Source organism: Drosophila eugracilis, unplaced genomic scaffold, assembly GCF_018153835.1.
Source record: "Drosophila eugracilis isolate 14026-0451.02 unplaced genomic scaffold, ASM1815383v1 contig_1765, whole genome shotgun sequence".
In the NCBI taxonomy this organism is placed as follows: Eukaryota; Metazoa; Arthropoda; class Insecta; order Diptera; family Drosophilidae; genus Drosophila; species Drosophila eugracilis.
This window is the reverse complement of record NW_024572605.1, coordinates 6,896,210-6,913,926: the sequence shown is the minus strand read 5'-3', so window position 1 is coordinate 6,913,926 and position 17,717 is coordinate 6,896,210. Positions and strand designations below refer to the sequence as shown.

General features: G+C 40.7%; 2 protein-coding genes across 2 annotated transcripts in view; one reads left to right on the top strand and one right to left on the bottom strand.

The window, feature by feature from the left end:
- LOC108106442 (irregular chiasm C-roughest protein) overlaps positions 1–17,717 on the bottom strand; it is a 125,552-nt gene that overhangs the window by 49,297 nt on the left and 58,538 nt on the right. The window lies entirely within an intron of this gene.
- On the top strand, positions 378–2,776 carry LOC108106444 (parafibromin). Its single transcript, XM_017213477.1, has 2 exons — positions 378–1,323; positions 1,663–2,776. The coding sequence occupies exons 1-2, from the start codon at positions 538–540 to the stop codon at positions 1,996–1,998; spliced, it is 1,122 nt and encodes a 373-aa protein (XP_017068966.1). The 5' UTR covers positions 378–537; the 3' UTR covers positions 1,999–2,776.

Sequence of the window (17,717 nt, the reverse complement as noted above, 5' to 3'; positions counted from 1 at the left end):
GACTACTCTTCTTATTTGACAGCTTTTCAGTTGAAGCTATCGATAACATTACTATAACAATATCGATTAGAGGCAATGATGCTTATTATACCATATAATAATATACTAAAAGATTTTAGTGTTTATGATCTATAAAAATATTAAGTTGTAATTTAAAAATTCTTTTTTTTTAGCTATTTAAACCATAAATCAAAAACACCCATCAAATATGCTTAAAATAAAATTCTGAAAACGCTTTTTAAGTACCAAATTAATTTTTACATCCTTCTTTAGTTCTAAGGACTGGCAATAAAAAAAACCAAACCAAAAAACCATAATTTTATGGCGATAAATCCATAACCTCTGAAAAAAAAGTTGGCTTAGCAATTCCAATCGCTTCAAAACTGTAAACTGTAGTGCGCCTTCAGTTTTTAGCTTCAAAACCAAAAATCATTTCACAGCACTGGTAATTGTCATTTTCCTAGAAATAAATCCTGAAATATTTTTCTTAATAATCAGCAAATTTTACTGCTAAAAAAAAGTGTAAGCTAATTCGAAATGGAAGCCAATTTTAGGACACTTGACCAAACCATGACAGTCGAAGCCATAGCTTCCATCAAGACCAAGCGCATGGCCAATAAGCTGCGACTCGATGTCGAGGGTAAGCAGAATAGAAAGCTCCAGCGGAAGCAGTTTGGTAAGGAGCAGGAGAAACAGGCGGAGATTTGCAGGATGGCCATGAAACGCGAACGCCAGCATCGCACTCGTGATGAGCAACTCTTGAGCCAGAAGGAGGTACCAGGAATACTGGAATGCGTGAGCCTCTTTTACGATATCCATAAACTACGCATGGTAAAGAAGGATTCAACTCCCAAAGTGGAAAATGTTCCACCGACTTCTGGATTGCTTAAGGAAGTGCCGGTAGTGCCGCCCCAGTTGGAAACATTGATGCCGCCACCAAAATGCATCAAATACAACCGGTACCGTCAGGAGAAATTCCTTAAGGGCCAGCAGGAGTTTGGCATCAATCCACAGGGCAGCCATATGGAGCCCGAGAAGCCCTCATATTCGGGCTCGAAATCAAAAGGCAAGGTGACTAAGAAGCTCATGCCCGCTCCCACTACTGACTTTACCAAGATGGCCAACAAGGTGAAACGCCACGTTAAGACTTACTCTCGGATGCCCATCATTGTGGTTCCAGACGCAAAGACCAGCCTGGTCAACATGAGCAATGTCAAGCAGCTGCTGCAGGAGATGCGCTACGTGCCCGTGGAGCAAGCCCGTCGTCAGGCATTAACTGATGGTCAACATGCCGACGATATTATTATCGAGCACCGCTTTCAGGTGGGTAAAAAAGTTATATATTAACCAGGATTATTCGTTTTCTACCTAAAAGTCAATATTAAGTTACTGGTTTAAGCCATCTTTTACAAAAACTCTTAAAATATCCTGAAGATCAATATCATAATTTTGATTAATAGACTGATAAGTTGTTATTTGTTAGTTCCTTTAAGGCAACCAGGAAGGTATAAACCATTTTTGCCTGTATTTTACCTACTAAAATGGCTTAAAATTAACATTTTTAAGACTTTAAATAAACATAAACTAGAAAATATGGCTAAAACTCTAATAAACTTATGCTTGCACCGTGGCTTAATTACAATTTTGTTATGCAAATTTCAGGGGCAACTGGTGAAGTACCGGGTCATCGACAACATAGTCCGTCTAACCGCCGAGGAGTGGGCCCGGGTGGCCGCCGTTTTCGCCATGGGACCCCATTGGCAATTCAAGGGTTGGCCAATGGGCGGCGATCCCGCCCGCATCTTCCACGAGGTGTGCGCCTTTCATTTATATTTCAAGAATTCGCCGGTTTGCAAGGAGTTGCGCAACTTGCAGGTGAACCTGCTAGCCTTATCGCCAAATGAACGCCACATGGATTGTGGCATCCTGACAGAGTTCTGGAACAAACTGGACCGCCACATGGCCGTTCGTATCCGTCAGTTTGCGTTCATCAAGTAGAAGTAGGGTGCTTACTTTCCCCTTGGGCCACATATAAATAGATGGAGATAAGCTGGGAAATCAATAAATGAAATTGAATAAGCCAGAACAAAGGACGAAGGACGAAGACCCACACTCACACAGGCACACTAACTTACATGCACACATGGGGCGGATCTGGTATAATAAAAAGCGAACGGGCGCATCAGAAAAATATATCACGTTTGTATAAAAATCATATAAAAACGTTGCGAAAACTGCAAACTTGGCAAGAAAATTAAGAGCACAAACAAGTCGGAAAATGAGGAAAATGGGGGGGTAAAGCGGGAAAACTTGGCACGCGTGAGACAAAAGCTAAATGACACACAAAGGAGCAGTTGTGTGCGTGTTTTCGGGGGTAGGAGGTGTACTTATGTAAGTCACTGTGCGTCCCACAAAACGTAAAGCTGTCAACGGCGTTCAGAGTGATGGCGAAAACAGAAAATGGGATGGCTATGAAGGTTGGAGCAGGGGGATCCACTAAGATGAACAGTCGGCGCTATAAAAATCACTGGGAAAAAATGGCAATCTCTATAAGCTAGCAGCCGACACCATGTGTGTGTGTATTTAAATAAAATGCGTGCCAAGGCATTTGCATGCGATGGTGGTGTGAGGTGGGATATGAGGCAATTGGCAGGCGATAAAAGCTACTGAAAGGAATGCACTAAGCGTGCGTACAGTGGAGCCTAGAGAAATCTCTTGTAGAAATCAGAAATGTTATCATTCAGTCAGTTATAAAGGTTTTTATATTATAAAATTGTTACTATTATTAGTAGGGAAGCCATCTTGAGGAAGATCTCTTTATTAACTGCATACTTTTGGGCTTTCCTTTAAGTGAGGTGTAGCCATACATGGAAGTGCACTGTTCCAGGGTTTTTTTTGCATTTGTTGGCCCTAATCTAATTGAGAGTTTTATTTTATCAAAACTATATCCCTTAAACTGTTTAGCCTTGGCCCACTGTCTATCATTTACTGGGTAAGTAGCTTCAAATACCCGCCTCCCCCCCTTGATAATTTACCAACTTACGCAACCTACTCGAGAAAGCGGTAGGTCCTTGCCAATCGTCCTTCCTCGTTGGGCGTGGTCGTGTGTGGACAAATCGAGTTTCGTTGCCAATATTCAATTTTATAAATTGAAGCAAAGTGAAAGCGAAGAAAAAAATTGCGGCAAAGAAATTGAATTCGTGCTAGCAAAATGTATAAAACTTACGTACGGGAAAAGTGAGCTTGCCACATGAGCTTGTCGCCAGGTTGATTCAAGCGATAACAGTTTGGATTACATCACGAGATTTGCCCGTTTTGGCAATTAAGAAAATCCTTTAAGTTAAGAACGCGCATTTATTTATCCACATCCCTTAGCGAAGTGGGTGTAAAACTAATGCAAGGACAATAAATTCCCGAAATGGCTTGGCCATAAATCCACGAAATTTGCATTCGGAGAACCCACACAAAATGTGTCGACGCTTGGGTACAAGCTGGATTCAATTGCAATTGCCATTCGACAAAGCCACCAAGTCTTTTCCCAGCGAATTGGACATAATTTAGCCTCCGTTGACAGTCGCTTTACTTTGCATCCCAACTTGATATATCTGTCCCTTCTGCTGGTTTTATTTCTCAGGATTAAGCTCTTATTTTTTTGCAGCTCATAGTATATAAGCGGAAGCCAATATTAATGAATTTGACCACTTAAACAAGATTGTTGGAAGGGACTCTGCTCGCTGAAAAAGCTGAAAATTGAATCGATATCATCTGCTGGCATTACAGTTGGCTTAAAACTGATTACACACTGACTCGTACAAGTTTATGCCCAAGTGCCAGAGAACACCTACACATGTATTACGTGTATATATAGTTATATATATGTATAGATACATATATAAATTCTCCTACTTACCGAAGGACAAAGTTTTTACTTCACACCCAAACGAGAGATTCAAGAGAGCTGAGAACCGAGAAGCACTTTGAGCCCCCATAAATCCCTCGGTTGCTGCGAAAAAGAACAACAACCACAACTGCTAAACTATGGCGAAAGTTTGCAGTTCAAATCAGTAAAAAGTCAACTTTAGCATTAAAAGAATCTGAAAGAAAGAGCGGGACAGAAGAAAGCTCTAGAAGCGAGCGCGTTAACAATATGGCAGGCAGTGGAAGCCAAGTGGAAAAATCAACGAAAACAACAAGGCAATGGCAATGGCAATCCCACTGCCATACAATCACATGTGGATGTCCGCATGGCGATGACAGTGGGAAATGCGCAGCGATGACAAGGACCTTGTCCGCCATCTTGTTTTGCCCAGTTTTGCCTTTGTATTGGCCATTGCCTTTCAATTGACAGCCGGCGTTGGATGCATTTCCTCTTCCGCTGCAGTTTGTTTTTTGTTTGTTTTGCTTAAGAGAACAATGTATAGGGTTAACGTGGAGTCAGGGGAAATTTAAGAAGTGTGATTACTCTACATAGATTAAATAATATTCTAGATATTTTTCAGAATGATCAAATATATATATGACCCGACCGAAACTGAACCTAAACCTTAAACCAACTAAAAAAGTATGTTATTGTAAAGATTTTTTTACTTTGCCAGCTTAAAATCTTTAAAAAACATTCTAAATTCTAAAATAACATAAAAATATTTTCAGCATTTACTTAAATTTTAATCATATTACTGTAGATTTTTAACATTTTAAGACTCTTTAAAGGGTATTCACTGAAATTGACCTCAAAGCGTAATGGCTTTACTTTGTTTGGTGTAAATATTGTCGGAAAACCTCTCGTTAGGGCTGTGAAATTAAAAATGCATTTATTTTCCTATCATTTAATGAAATGCAATATGACTGCAAGAATATTATGGCAAGGAATATCATATTATCCGGGGAAAAGGTAAAAGGTAAAAGCTGGTTAATTGCAGGAAATATTATGGTAAAACTGGCGCACGCCTTTCCAAGTGGCTGAAGCCAAAGCACGTTGCCTTTATTTACATTGCATGTGGCAGGTTTGGTGGAAAACTGTTGCACTCTTAGTACCAGGGCAAACATTTATCCGCCCGGGAAATCCGATTTCCATGGGTTAAACGTAGCTGCTCAACGGGCGGCGGTCAGCGTTTGCCTTCATTCGGTTCGCCCAACTTTTCAACTTCTGCCAATCAAACAAGTTCAATAACGGTAATTAACAGTCAAACGCAAATGCAGTTGCCGTTGCAGTGGCTATTGCTATTGCTATTGCCATTGCAGTTGCAAAAAGGCGGTGGGCGGGTATGGGCGTGGGTGAACTGCCTGCAATTTGCGAAAAGTTCAAAGCTATTAGCATGTCGATGCGATGCCTCAACCTGAACGGATGTCGATGTCGTACTCGCTGCCGTACCGTTTTCCGACGACCAAAGTTTTTCCCCCCCCTCTCTTAACTCTCCGCTTTCCAGCCTAATGGTGGAACTGCCCCGCCGTCAGTTAAAGGCTATTAGAGAATGCTTCTGGAATGGTAGCTATGGGGGGCATGAAGGAGGAGGAATGGAAGTTTTGCCATTTGGCATCGGCACGCCGGCATTGTCCCACTGTACGGCTTTCTGGACCACTCGGCATGCCAGTTTTGATTGAACCTGATGGACCCGCTAACTCTCTAATCAGATTTAATTGTGAATGATGTATAGGGCCACTCACAGCGAAAGACGCCTCTAATGGGTATTAATGAAAGGGGTTAATGGGGCTGGGTAAATGGGTGGAAAGTGCGTCAAAGGCCTATAAAAAGAGCTGATATTTAAAGAGGACAAATTGGAAAACCTGTGTATGACATGGAAACTTTTAGAGTGGGAATGTCAGCTTGCTAACATTACTTTAATGCAGAATCCCTTACTCATTTTTGATTAATAGTAGCCAACATTAATTTCCTTCGAACTTATCTGAGAAATACCCACGATGTGTGTACTTTAAGCTTCGAATATGAACCCTCCTTAGTGCTCATCCATCTCGTTTTCATATAATGCACTTACCCTGGCTTTTCCTCATGTTTGGTCTAATAAACAGATAGTTGGCAATTGGCTGCTACTGGCTGTTGTTGCCAATGTGCCAGCGGATCTATCAATTTGTAACATTTTTCAGGCTCCCACACCCATGAACGGCATTCGTATTCACTTACGACTTTGAGGAGGCAAGAAAAAGAAAAAGAGGAGAAGACCATGAATCCGGCAACCTGATGGAGGGAATCCGACTGACTGAGGCAAAAGGGATGAAATGTGGAGCATGGTCTGGGGCATCGCCTTGCATCTCTTTGGATTTTTTCAGCTTTTTTTTTTTTGTGCTACTCCTCCTTTGAAGCTGCAGCTCCAACAGCCACTTTGGCCACAGAACTTGAACATGAGTGCAATCAAATGTATTACATTTTGTGCAACTTAAGCGTCGGCTGAAGTGCCGAAGACAGCTGGCGAAGAGAGTGCGGACAGGGGATATGGACCCATATATATGTCGATGGAAAACGGGGACCAGGGCAGGGTAGGGCAGGGCAGCAAGGCAACTGGGATATATCCGCCTTTGGGTGCAATGATTTCCTGAAAAACTTGAGTCAAGGCTGAGCCTGGATGAAAAACTAAGCAGATGAGGTGGGCGGCAACCGGGTGAAAATAGCAGGAATAGTGCATATACAGTGGCGCCGTAAAGTATGCAACATGCGCCATAAAAATGGGCCAAACAAGGAAATTGCTAGAAATGCATTTTGTGGCTTATGAGCCGTGAAGGGAAAGCGACCGGAGCAGGGAGAAAGGAATGAAAAAACGTAGGAAAAGAGAGAGAGAGAGAGAGAGGTTGGAAAATCAATCGAGTTTGTTCGACAAATATCCGCTCAAATGGAAATTGACAGGAAAACCCCAAAGACAGAGATATGTTGCTGGTAGGTTGTTAGGTAGAAAGCGGAGAAAGTGCAGGGCAATTAGATGTCATCGCAGTTAAGCGATTTTTAACCATGACAAATTCACAATGTTTGCTCAATTGGCCATAATGCCCTGATTGATGACAAGCTCAAATAGGCAAAGTGGGTGGACATGATATGATTATCGAACAATTTCCACTGCATTCTGTTTGCCAACTAATCAATGGAAAAGTCGGAAAAATGGTGTGGGCCATGCATCCATCCATTTCCTTTCGCAATTCTTTTCCTTTAGACTCAATCGGCTGTCATTGTCCTTGGCGTTTGTCAAACAAAGCAAAAACTTGCTAAATTCTCCGCTCAAACAGTTCAAGCATGAAAAAATTTTGCCATAGAGCGAGCACAGAGAAGGAAAAGCCAGTGGGTGGTGGGTAGTGGTTGGTGGAATACGTGTGGGTGGAAAGGGTGGCTTTGAAAGTAAAGTAAAGCAAAGAACTTTATACCTAAAAGGGATTTATTTGATGACTTGTCTAACTCGTGCCCTTCACTCTTCACACGACTCGGCCATGCCACGCCCCTACCCTACCCCAGACAGACCCCGGCATGACGTAGCACTTTTACAAATGAAGTTTTATAACTTTGCCTCCGTCTGATTTGTCAAAGAGCGAAAGAGACACGGCGCCCAAAAGTGAAAGGCGACAAAATGGAATGAAATTAAATGCATTTTGAAAAATGATAAAGTTCTTCTGCCGAACAAGGAAAAGGTTTTTCCCTTTGGTCTGCTGTCCAACTCCAAGCCAAGTCACACAAATCAGAGGAAACAGACAATGACTTAAGGTATTTAATTTACTCACAGCTTCCAAGAGGAAAAAGGGGTTGAACTTACCTGAAAGGAAAGTGAGGAAAAGGTTGCAATTAGAATTATTGGAAAATGAAGAGAAGGAAATAGGAATTATTTATAAATATATAAGTTAAATTTATTATATTTTGTTATACTAATTAATCCTCTTTGTATTCAAAAAAGCTAATCAAAATGAAATTAATCTAACCACTTTCGAGGATAATTTGAGAACAATTATGAAAAGCTATATCCTCACCATTTAAAACCGCAATTAAATTAAGCGCAACAGAATGAATTTTTCAAATTGCAGACGATTAAATATATAGTATGTACTATATTTGTTTTAATGTTGGCTAAGAGGAATATGGAAGACCCTGGCTAGGAGACAGATAATGATTAAAACTAACGCTGACATCGTTGTCCACAAGCTGTTGTAGCCACACAAAAGCAGAGGGAGAAAGGAAAAAACTAATTTGACAAAAGTTTTCGCCAGTCGGAGTCAAGGATGCCAACTGTCGAATCCTGAAAGCGAGTATGTGTGGAGGGGGATGGGGGGTGGACAGAGGGGGTTCCTGTCTCCTGGTCAAAACTGCAGCAGCAGTACAAACATTTGCTTTTGGCCGCTGGCTTCGACTATTTCACAAAAGCGCATAATAATTTTCACAGGATATGAAAAAACTTTGAGTTGGCTCTTCCGTTCGGTCGACAACCTGCATGTGTGAGTGTGTCCTGCGGCATGCCATTTGAATGCCACACTTCGTACCGCCCCATCCGTCCATTTCCCATTTTCCATACTCCACACTTTCCCCTCTCTCTTCCCTTCTTCTTCTTCATCCACATTTCCCTCATTTCACCCCGCTGTTGTTATAGTAATTGGACAAGTCACTGGCTAAAGTGGCGTCAGCAGCCAACTTGCCACCAACAATGGCTGCAGCCAGGACGACACCACTTTTATTAACAAATGCCAGAGAGTGTGTGTGTGCCAGCGTGTGTGTCGTGCTGAAATTTGCTAATTGCCACTGTTGTCTTGTCGCATTTCGGGGTTTTGCTCTCGCATTTGCGACAATATTAATTGTTTTTTTAATTAAAAATTTATTTTCGCTTGAAATAACAAATTGCGAAAGGTACGCAGGGATAAGGCAAAAGTTGGCAAGGGATTTGGTTTATTAAGAGGAGATTCCTTTACTCAAAAAGCAATTAATTTTCTTGGTATTTGTATATTATTTTATATATATGTAATCTTTATGATTTAGTCAGTAAATATTAGCAAAAATAGTGAACAAAAATCATAACCCACTCCTTAAAACTTCCATAACAAAACTTATTTAAATAAAAAGTCATTTTCCCCTCTGATCTACATAAAGATAAATCTGTCAGTAAACTAGAAACAGCCACTTAAAAATCGGAAATGAATATCAAAAATCCTTATTTATTTCCCCATAAGCACCATAAAGTCAATCTATGACTTTCGACATGCTGCACATAAAACCATAAACCATAAGCCATAATTTCGACATCTCGCAATTTTTCTACCAGATTAGCTCCATCAGTTGGCATTTGTGCTGTCTGGCAAGACGATAACTCCACGGCTTTCTGTCGTAAAGTATCTTTTTGGGGATATCTAGTCGTACCTCTCTGTGGGATAACCTCATCCCTTTTATACCACCTTCCCAGCTAATGGCAGCAGACTCGACCATAGAAATTTCTCAGTCACGTAGATGGAGATGATGCAACCCATCCACCTGCAAGCCACAGGAGCTTTCAGCCAGGTCAGCAGTGAAAGGAGTAAGGAGTGGGTGGTATGGGCTGAAGTGGGTGCATAACTCACGCTTTTCAGCGCCAAAGTGCACTCAGCTTTCCCTCCTAACATTTCTTCTCTTCCCCCTACTAACTCTTCTTTAAGCCAATAATAAATTTCTGCAACAATTTTGTGCCAAAGCTGCAGTTTGTCAGCATTAGCTGGCTTGCAGTTCCTATACCCAGGCAACTTTCCCTGATCGATATTGAATATACACTCGTGCTTTAATTTTGCCCCAAGGCGACATAAATGTATTTATAATTAACTCAAATTCCGCCTACTCAGTGCCCATTGTTCGAGTTCGAATGGGGTTGGTTGGTTTTTAGGGGTTGAGAAGTGAAGGGGAAAAGACTGGAAGTTGCAAGATTACAACTTCGTTTACTGCTCCTCTTTTTGGCATGCGTGCGGTATGACAAAAGTTTCTGGTAGTCAAATCTTGGCATGTTAAGTTGTAGCTAACTTTTTGTAAACTCTAAGAAATCTTTGACGGCAAAGACGTTGGGGATTCCCCCGGAATGGAGGACGGACCCCTTTGCAGAGCATTTAATTAATGCAATCAGAACAAAAATTCCAGACAAAAGACAACAGTTGGGGATCACACTTGGCAAACTGTGTGTGGATTTCATTAAATATTAAGAAAGAGATGATGGCAGAGCAATTTGGAGAACTTAATGATAAGTTTATTAGATTTAAAGCGCACTTTTTGATATCAGTAAAGGAATATGACTTAAGAAGTAGTTCAAGGGTCTTATTAGTAAAGCTAATAAAAAGATATCTAGCCTAAAAATCAAAGAATAACAAACTTATTACAACATTCTTCTTATTTCCTCAACTTAGCAGAAGGATATTTTAGGACAGAATAACTTAATCCCACTCGGCATCACAGAAATGTCTTCTGCGGAGGTTTAAAGGTCACCGCAACTCATAATCGAAGTTACATACACTCTCACACTACAGTAAGTAAGTACAAACACGCAATGCTTGTCTTGACTCAGAATAAATACAATTTCGACATTGCCTGCCCACAACGAATTATCATAATACCGGCATCGACAACAACAACAGCCGAGTAGCCGCCCACTCCCCGAGGAATCGCACAGTATACGCACATTTCTGGGGGACAGGACAACGACCCATCCTCATCTACATGTAATCGCACATGAACAGACATAATATTTACTGCTCTAATTAATAGTCACGTACACCGCCGCAGTTGGAGATCCTTTTTGGGTTTTGGTGGGATTGCCGGCGGATTTAATGAGCTTGAGAAGGGAGGACAAATCGTGGTCGTTTGCCACTTGAAGTGGGAGCTCATACCGGGGATTAAGCTTTGATTTAATTTGATTTGCAAGGATATATAGCTCGGTACCTAGACTAACTAGTTATTTATTATCTTCTCAGGATGGCTTTGTCAGACTGACTGAACGACCCAACGGCCGGGCGGCTAGATTTTTTTTGCCACCGTATTATCTTTGCCGCTGGCCAACGAACCGAAAACACCAAAACAACGTGACTGGGGGTGCATCCTGTCCCTCTCGTCGATTCACCAAATCCCACCATGGAATTTGGAAATTCCTGTCTGGACGGGATTTCCTAACCGAGCAACGCAACGCAGCGCATAAATGCAGGTGGCCATCCGCCCGATTATGCATGTCCCCCTGTTTCATATTGATGATGTGCCCGGCACAGCCCTCAAAATAAACCCCAAAAAATAGTTTCGGTCCGGCAGAGCAACTCTCGGTTGCATAGTTTTGCTTTTGGCTTTGGTTGCGGCGGGTTCAGATTTTTCGTTTCGAGTCGGAGTTTGAGTTTATTTTCCCAGCTATTTCTTTTTTTTTTTCCACTCTCTGTTCTTGCCAGGAATGGTAGCCATTTTGCCAATTGGCTGCACCCATCTCTAGTATCCAATGTCCACTGTCCAGGGTGCGATTGTGTGTGGGTGAGAGGAAATCCTGGCCAGCCTCGCCTCACACTGAGCCGCCAGCGATTGCCATTTCGGTTCTAATCAATTTTTTTGATTGCCAAATGCAAAGTTGGCTGGCCGAGGCTTGGAACGACTTACGCAACTTCACTGGCCATACGAAAATATACAAGGAAAAAACTGGTGGAAAACAAGCCTGGCTGCCACAACAGGAAGATAGGATTGGTGGCATGGAAATCAAATTGAATCGGAAAGATGGATTTTGGCCAGAGTCGTTTTCAGACCTTGGACATTGACTTTGCTTCCATGATGAAGATATGTGGAAATCAATCGCTTTATTTGCCTTAAATATATGAAATATTTATTGGCCTTGAGGCTGTTTAAACTCACTTTGATTTAATTAACATCCATCCACCATGCCCCACATTGATTCGATTTAATTCATGTTTTTCCCCATTTATTTGTTTACTCTCTTAATTTGCTACAAATTTTTGCTAATTTTCTTTGTTTGCTTTGGCCAACTCAGACCCGTTTCGAACACCAATGTTTTCTTCTCCGCTATTTATGTGTGTTTAATTGCAACTCATTAAGCATATTAATTAAATCGCCACATTTATGCAATAAAGCTGCGGTTATATCGCCGAGGATGGAGCAGAGAGCAAAAACGGAAAGTGCTGGGGAGGGGAGGTAAAAAAAAAAAGGGTTAAATATATGCACAAAAAGAGGTTGTCATATATTTCAATTTGCCGCAAAAAATATTCCGCACACAGACACAAACAATGCCAGCAAATTAACATGGAAGAACACAACTTGCAACAACAACAACAACAGAAAAAAAATCACAAAAAACATGAACAAAATTTATATTTGCATATTGCAAAATAATAAAGGAAGGCTAAATGGCAGGGGTGACGACTATAAAGTACCTAATTTTCAGATAATATATCAGATTTGAAAATTATATATCCAATTTTCAGTTAAATTAACTTTAAATAAGTCTGATCATGAATATTATTTAGCTGCTGTATGGTTACAGTTTTGTTTTTTTATACTCTAAAACTCAAAGTGACTCTCAAACTATCACTTATATATTATATATCCAATTTTCACTTGAATTAACTTTAAATAAGTCTGATCAATATTATTTAGCTGGAGTTTGGTTACAGTTTTGTTTTTTTTTGTACTCTAAAACTCAAAGTGACTCTCAAACTATCACATACGCTCTGCGCCATAAGCAAGGCTCTTCATAATGGGCTTTACTTTTGATGTGGACTCTGCCACGTTGGTTTATGGTTAATACCACTGGGTTGATTTACATTAAGTAATGCGCCCAAAAATAACTGGCTTATTAAAAAATAGCTGCCCGACCACAATTAAATAAAAAGGAAAACGCCGGCGAACAAACGAAACGAAACAGTAAAAATTAAATTAAAAACCGGGAATGGAATTTAATTAGTTTGCATAGGGCCATAATGAGGATTTATATGCAGTGCAAATATATTTATTTTGGCATTAAAATAAGTGCAGATTTATTGATCAGAAATATCGATAAACTCGATAAACCAAAATGAGACACGTGTCCTGGCAGTTTAATTTCTTTTCGAAGGCTACTCGATGACTGCACACACATGCAGCATGCAATTAGAAAACTGTCAAAGCCAACAAATGAACGCATCCTGAACAACCTAACAAACCCATCTCCGCTTGTCATGCAAATTACAAGCCACCGCCCCCCAACTTGTCAGCCCTTTTGACATTGAAAAGTTGCTACGGGAAAGAGTGAGCTAAAATTACCTTTATTAGCGCAATTTAGGAAAGGCATGAGGTGGTGCCACGTGTTGCTTACACAATGCACAGGGGTGGATGCTGCCACAGAGAGATACATTCCGTGTGCACTCGGGATTACCGAAAAATGAGAGCGGGGAGAGAGGTCTGCTTTTGCCATTAAGCAGAAAATTGAGTTGCACAACCCGCCGTGAAACGCCAGAGCATTTAATACAAGGGATTTTCCCGGGCTTAGAGACAGCCTTGGGTTGTTTTCCCAAATTCATCGCTGCAAGGGATGTCACTCTGGCTTAGCCAGACTTGATTTATAGCTGTCATCTCAGGCAGAAATAATCGAATCAAGAGAAAGGATTTCTGGAAAAGAGAAACTAAAGTTTCTGCTTAAATTAGCGAATGTTTAAAAAGCTTTTTTTTTGTCGAAAAGCCCTTCAATTTGCCAATGCAAATAAATATGTCTGGCATTGTCAGAGTTGGCTGTGCTGCTGCTGCTCCTGCAATGCAGCCTTAAAAAATATTACAATTTTCTATAAATATCTCTGTCTGGCCCCAGTGTGTTGTGTGCATTGCTTTCCCAGCGAAATTTATAGCTTATTTATATAACAATAAAAGGAACAACATGCAGCGGCGAACAATCACTGGCATAACAACACACGGCAGACACAACATGAAAATGTCGCCCACCAACGACTCTCGCACTTGCAAAAAAAAAAAAAAAGAAAATACGGGGGGTGGAAAACTCTGCATAAATGGGGGAACGGGGGAAACTCGTATAAAATATTATGCATATGCATTCGCTGTCGGTGTGAGCCCACAAATTAAACAAGACGCAATGCTGGGCAACGCTTTTCTACCCAACCCCAAACTACTCTTCAGTTCTCTCAGTGCTGGGGGTGTGGCTGGCGACAACGCCCACCTCTCCACCTGCAATGCCTGCTGTTGTAGTGTCCTCCATTAAAAAAAAAAGAAAAAGAAAAACAAACGACAGCTTGGAAAAACCAAAAGGCAATGGGCAGACCAATGCATTGATTTTTTATTTATAGATGAATAATGGCCGAAGAGCGTTCAGTGACTTCTGCATCGATTTCGGTCTTAAAAGTTGACAATTTAATAAAATCTTTTAAGCAAGTTAATTGTTAAGATTGATTAAGGAATCTGGTTAAATATTTAATAGCAAAAATGGTTATTTCATCTAAGATTTTACAGTCATAAAATTGAAAATTGATTAAGAAACATTTCGCTTGGAAAATCGCAAACATGTAAATATCAAAACTGCTTGTTTGCTGACCATTAAAAAAGAGAGAAAGGAAAATAGAAAATGCCATCCGTTTCCGCGGTAATAATATTTTATTGCACACAGCCTGTTGACACGGCAAACAGCTAAAAAATGGCAATTTGATGATTTATACATGCATTCTAAATTCGGTGGAAGACTTTAATAGGCGAGGGGAGGTTGCCACTGGTGTTTGCCGATTCTCTGCTGATTTCACACAACTTTTTGTGTGCGGTTCTGTGGAGCTTTTGTGTCTCTGCTTTTGTCACATTTATTGCACTGGCATTGTTGGCATTTTGCAAATTAAACGGATTTCCGCCAAAGGCCATTTCCGTAGCCCCCGCCTACCCCTGCCCCGGCAAAAGGCATTTCAAAGCGATTGCACTTTTTACCGCCAACTCGCTTCGATTTCGTTCGATTTTCCACTTTTGTTCTCTGCTTTTGTATTTGATTTTTCTCTATATTTTTTTCTTATTTTATTTAGTGTCAGTTTTTTAGCGCTCTCTCTTCTGACAAATGTTTTCCTTCGTTTTTTTCCTGCCACTGTGCTGGACTATTTGTTTTATGTTAATAAAACCAGACAATACTTGAAAGGGGGAAAAGCCTGCCTGGTTGTGCGAGTTTTGTGATAGTTTTTTGTGCCCTGTTCAAGATGTCCAAACCAGTGGCATTTCCTGGGCTCTTTTTCAGAGTTCCGTTCCTGCCCAATAACCAGTTTAACTATTATATTATTTATATATTTCTATGCCATTAAACAAAAAGCATTTTCTGTTCTTTTTTGCCATTCAGCATGAAAAACTTGTTGATAACTCCATTACAGGACTTGAATGTGATTATTGTTTTTGATTTGACATTGCCTGATCACGTTTTAATTTACGTTGCCTGTTAATTAAGCATATTAGGACACCAATGAACTGGAAATGGCAATTATCTGTCCCGAATTGATTTACAGATGTGCCAACGCAGAAAAAATCAACAAAATTTATATAAAATAAAATGCTAAATAAGCCAATAGAGCTGGCATAATTATGGAATAAATTTAATTACCACAAATTATGCATAAATTCCCTCTTATTTTCGATTCACAAAAAGAAATTCCTCTACGCAGTTGGAATTGGAAATGAACTAGATATATATTATATATATTCCTGAATAGCCCCGGTTGGGTTGTTATTCAAGCAATCGAATGCCAGCAACAAATTTAAATATCCCCGGACGGCTTAGGAAAGTTTTTGTCTGACCTTCGGGAAGGGAAACGCCCAGCACCTGGCGACCGTTTCTCATTAACATATTGAATTTTAATATCATGTCGACGACTCTGGACTGGACTGGGCTGGAGTCGAACTCCCAGCCTCAGTTATCTTCCTTTCTGGCCAAAAACCACAGAAAACATCCCTCGAACGAGCCGCAAAATTCTAAACTACTTTCGTTTTGGCATTTGCATTCCACGCTCAAAAGCCAAAAGAAATTACTGCGGCAAAGCCCAAACATTGATGGGGAAAACCTGAGAGGGGGAAATGGAAAATTCAGGGTGGGTGGGAAGAGACGGTGATCCATCTGCATATTTTTCTGCTGAACTGCGGAGAGCATGATTAAATGGCTGCCAACGCTCTCAATAATGACGTCAAAAGTATTTGCATTCAAATTGCGATGAAAAGTTCGAGGCAAAAAAATTCGGAAATGTACAGATGAATTTCTGATTTCGGCCGGGAAATTGATTTTTAACGAGGCATGTTTAAATGATTTATGAACAGTCCTCTCCTCCTACCCCCGAAAAAAAAAATGGTTAAGTTTATTATGAATGCAGACAGACAGACAATCAAGACTTTAAAGTTCATTTTGTGCGGGCCTGTGAGTTCAAAAATAATTTCATTTAACCTCAAAGACAGCGAATAACAGCAAATTGTGCCAATAATTTATCGATATTTGGCAGAGCCACGCCCAGGCCTCTTGCCAACATAAATCTCGGAGGAGCTGCACATAAATTCCGGTCGACAAGTGTCCAGTTAAATAGGCCACAAGGAAAACCGCGAGTGGGTGTTACCCGGTTACCCAAACCAATCTTGCTAGTGCACAGGGAGACAAAATGTATTAAAATTTAAGAAAGAAATGTCCCTTTCTGGGAAAAGTAAATGTGAGTTTTCTTAGGTTGGAATTTATCAGAAAAACTAGAATTTTAATACAGTTTTTCTCTCCTTTTTCCTAATAAATATTTTTATTTAAATCTAGCTAAGTTCAAGGACCACAATTTCTTTCCCAGTGCAGCTCCAACCAAATGACACACATTTGGAAGCGCCCCAAACTTGGCTCCACAATTTGTCACTGGGTCATTTTGCACATTAGAAATGAACTGGCTGAAGAAATAAAAAAGGCGTTTTGGCCCTTTTTTTTCTCCATTCTGTAAAATAATAAATCATGTGGCACATAACACAGAAGCAGAAGCAGAAGCAGAACGCGAAGCGGAAAGCGGTGGTTGAATGTCTGGCGCCGGAAAAGTTCTGTTTTTCTTCAAATGTCCAAAAGACCTGCTGGCGCTTCTTCTTCTTCTTCCACATCCTCTCTACGTGTTCTTCTGACACAGTTTTCAATTTGTGGCTTGGTTTTTTGGCACCCAAAAGCTTGGTTCTGAATAATTGCCTCAAAATAGCATAAATCAAAAGGCGCCTCTAATTACGGTTGCATGCCAGGTGATTAATTAAGCCGTAAACCAGGTGCCTCAATGCAGGGTGCCAGGCCAGCTTGCAGGGTTAATCATTTCATTTAAATATCATAATTTTCATCCAGCGCACTGCAGTTCTGCAGTTCAACAGGCAGGCCAGCCCAGTTCAGTATTAAATATCCATTAGGTGACCAAGGGAAACGGGTTTTGGGTTAAGCAATAGAACGGGTTGACTGACAGTCCGACTGTCAGGGTCGTAATTATCCCATTTTGGCTTTTGTGTATGCGAGTGTGTGTGTCCTGTGGCCAGAGTTAGCAGTGCGGAAATTGAATTTTAGGTAATTTCGTTGCATGTCATTAGGCGCAATTATGTAATAACAGACTGGAGTCAAGTGTTGATCGATGCACTGTTCCGAACCAAAGAACTTGTCCTGCCAGAGAATACGGCCCTTCCCCAAATGATAATTAATCTGGTGTGCACATACCCATAAGTGGGTGGCAATTAGGTGAATGTTTGTGGTCAAGTTCAGTAGTAGTGGCTTGCCTTGTCGTCCATACTTTTTGGCTTTCGAGCGAGAAAT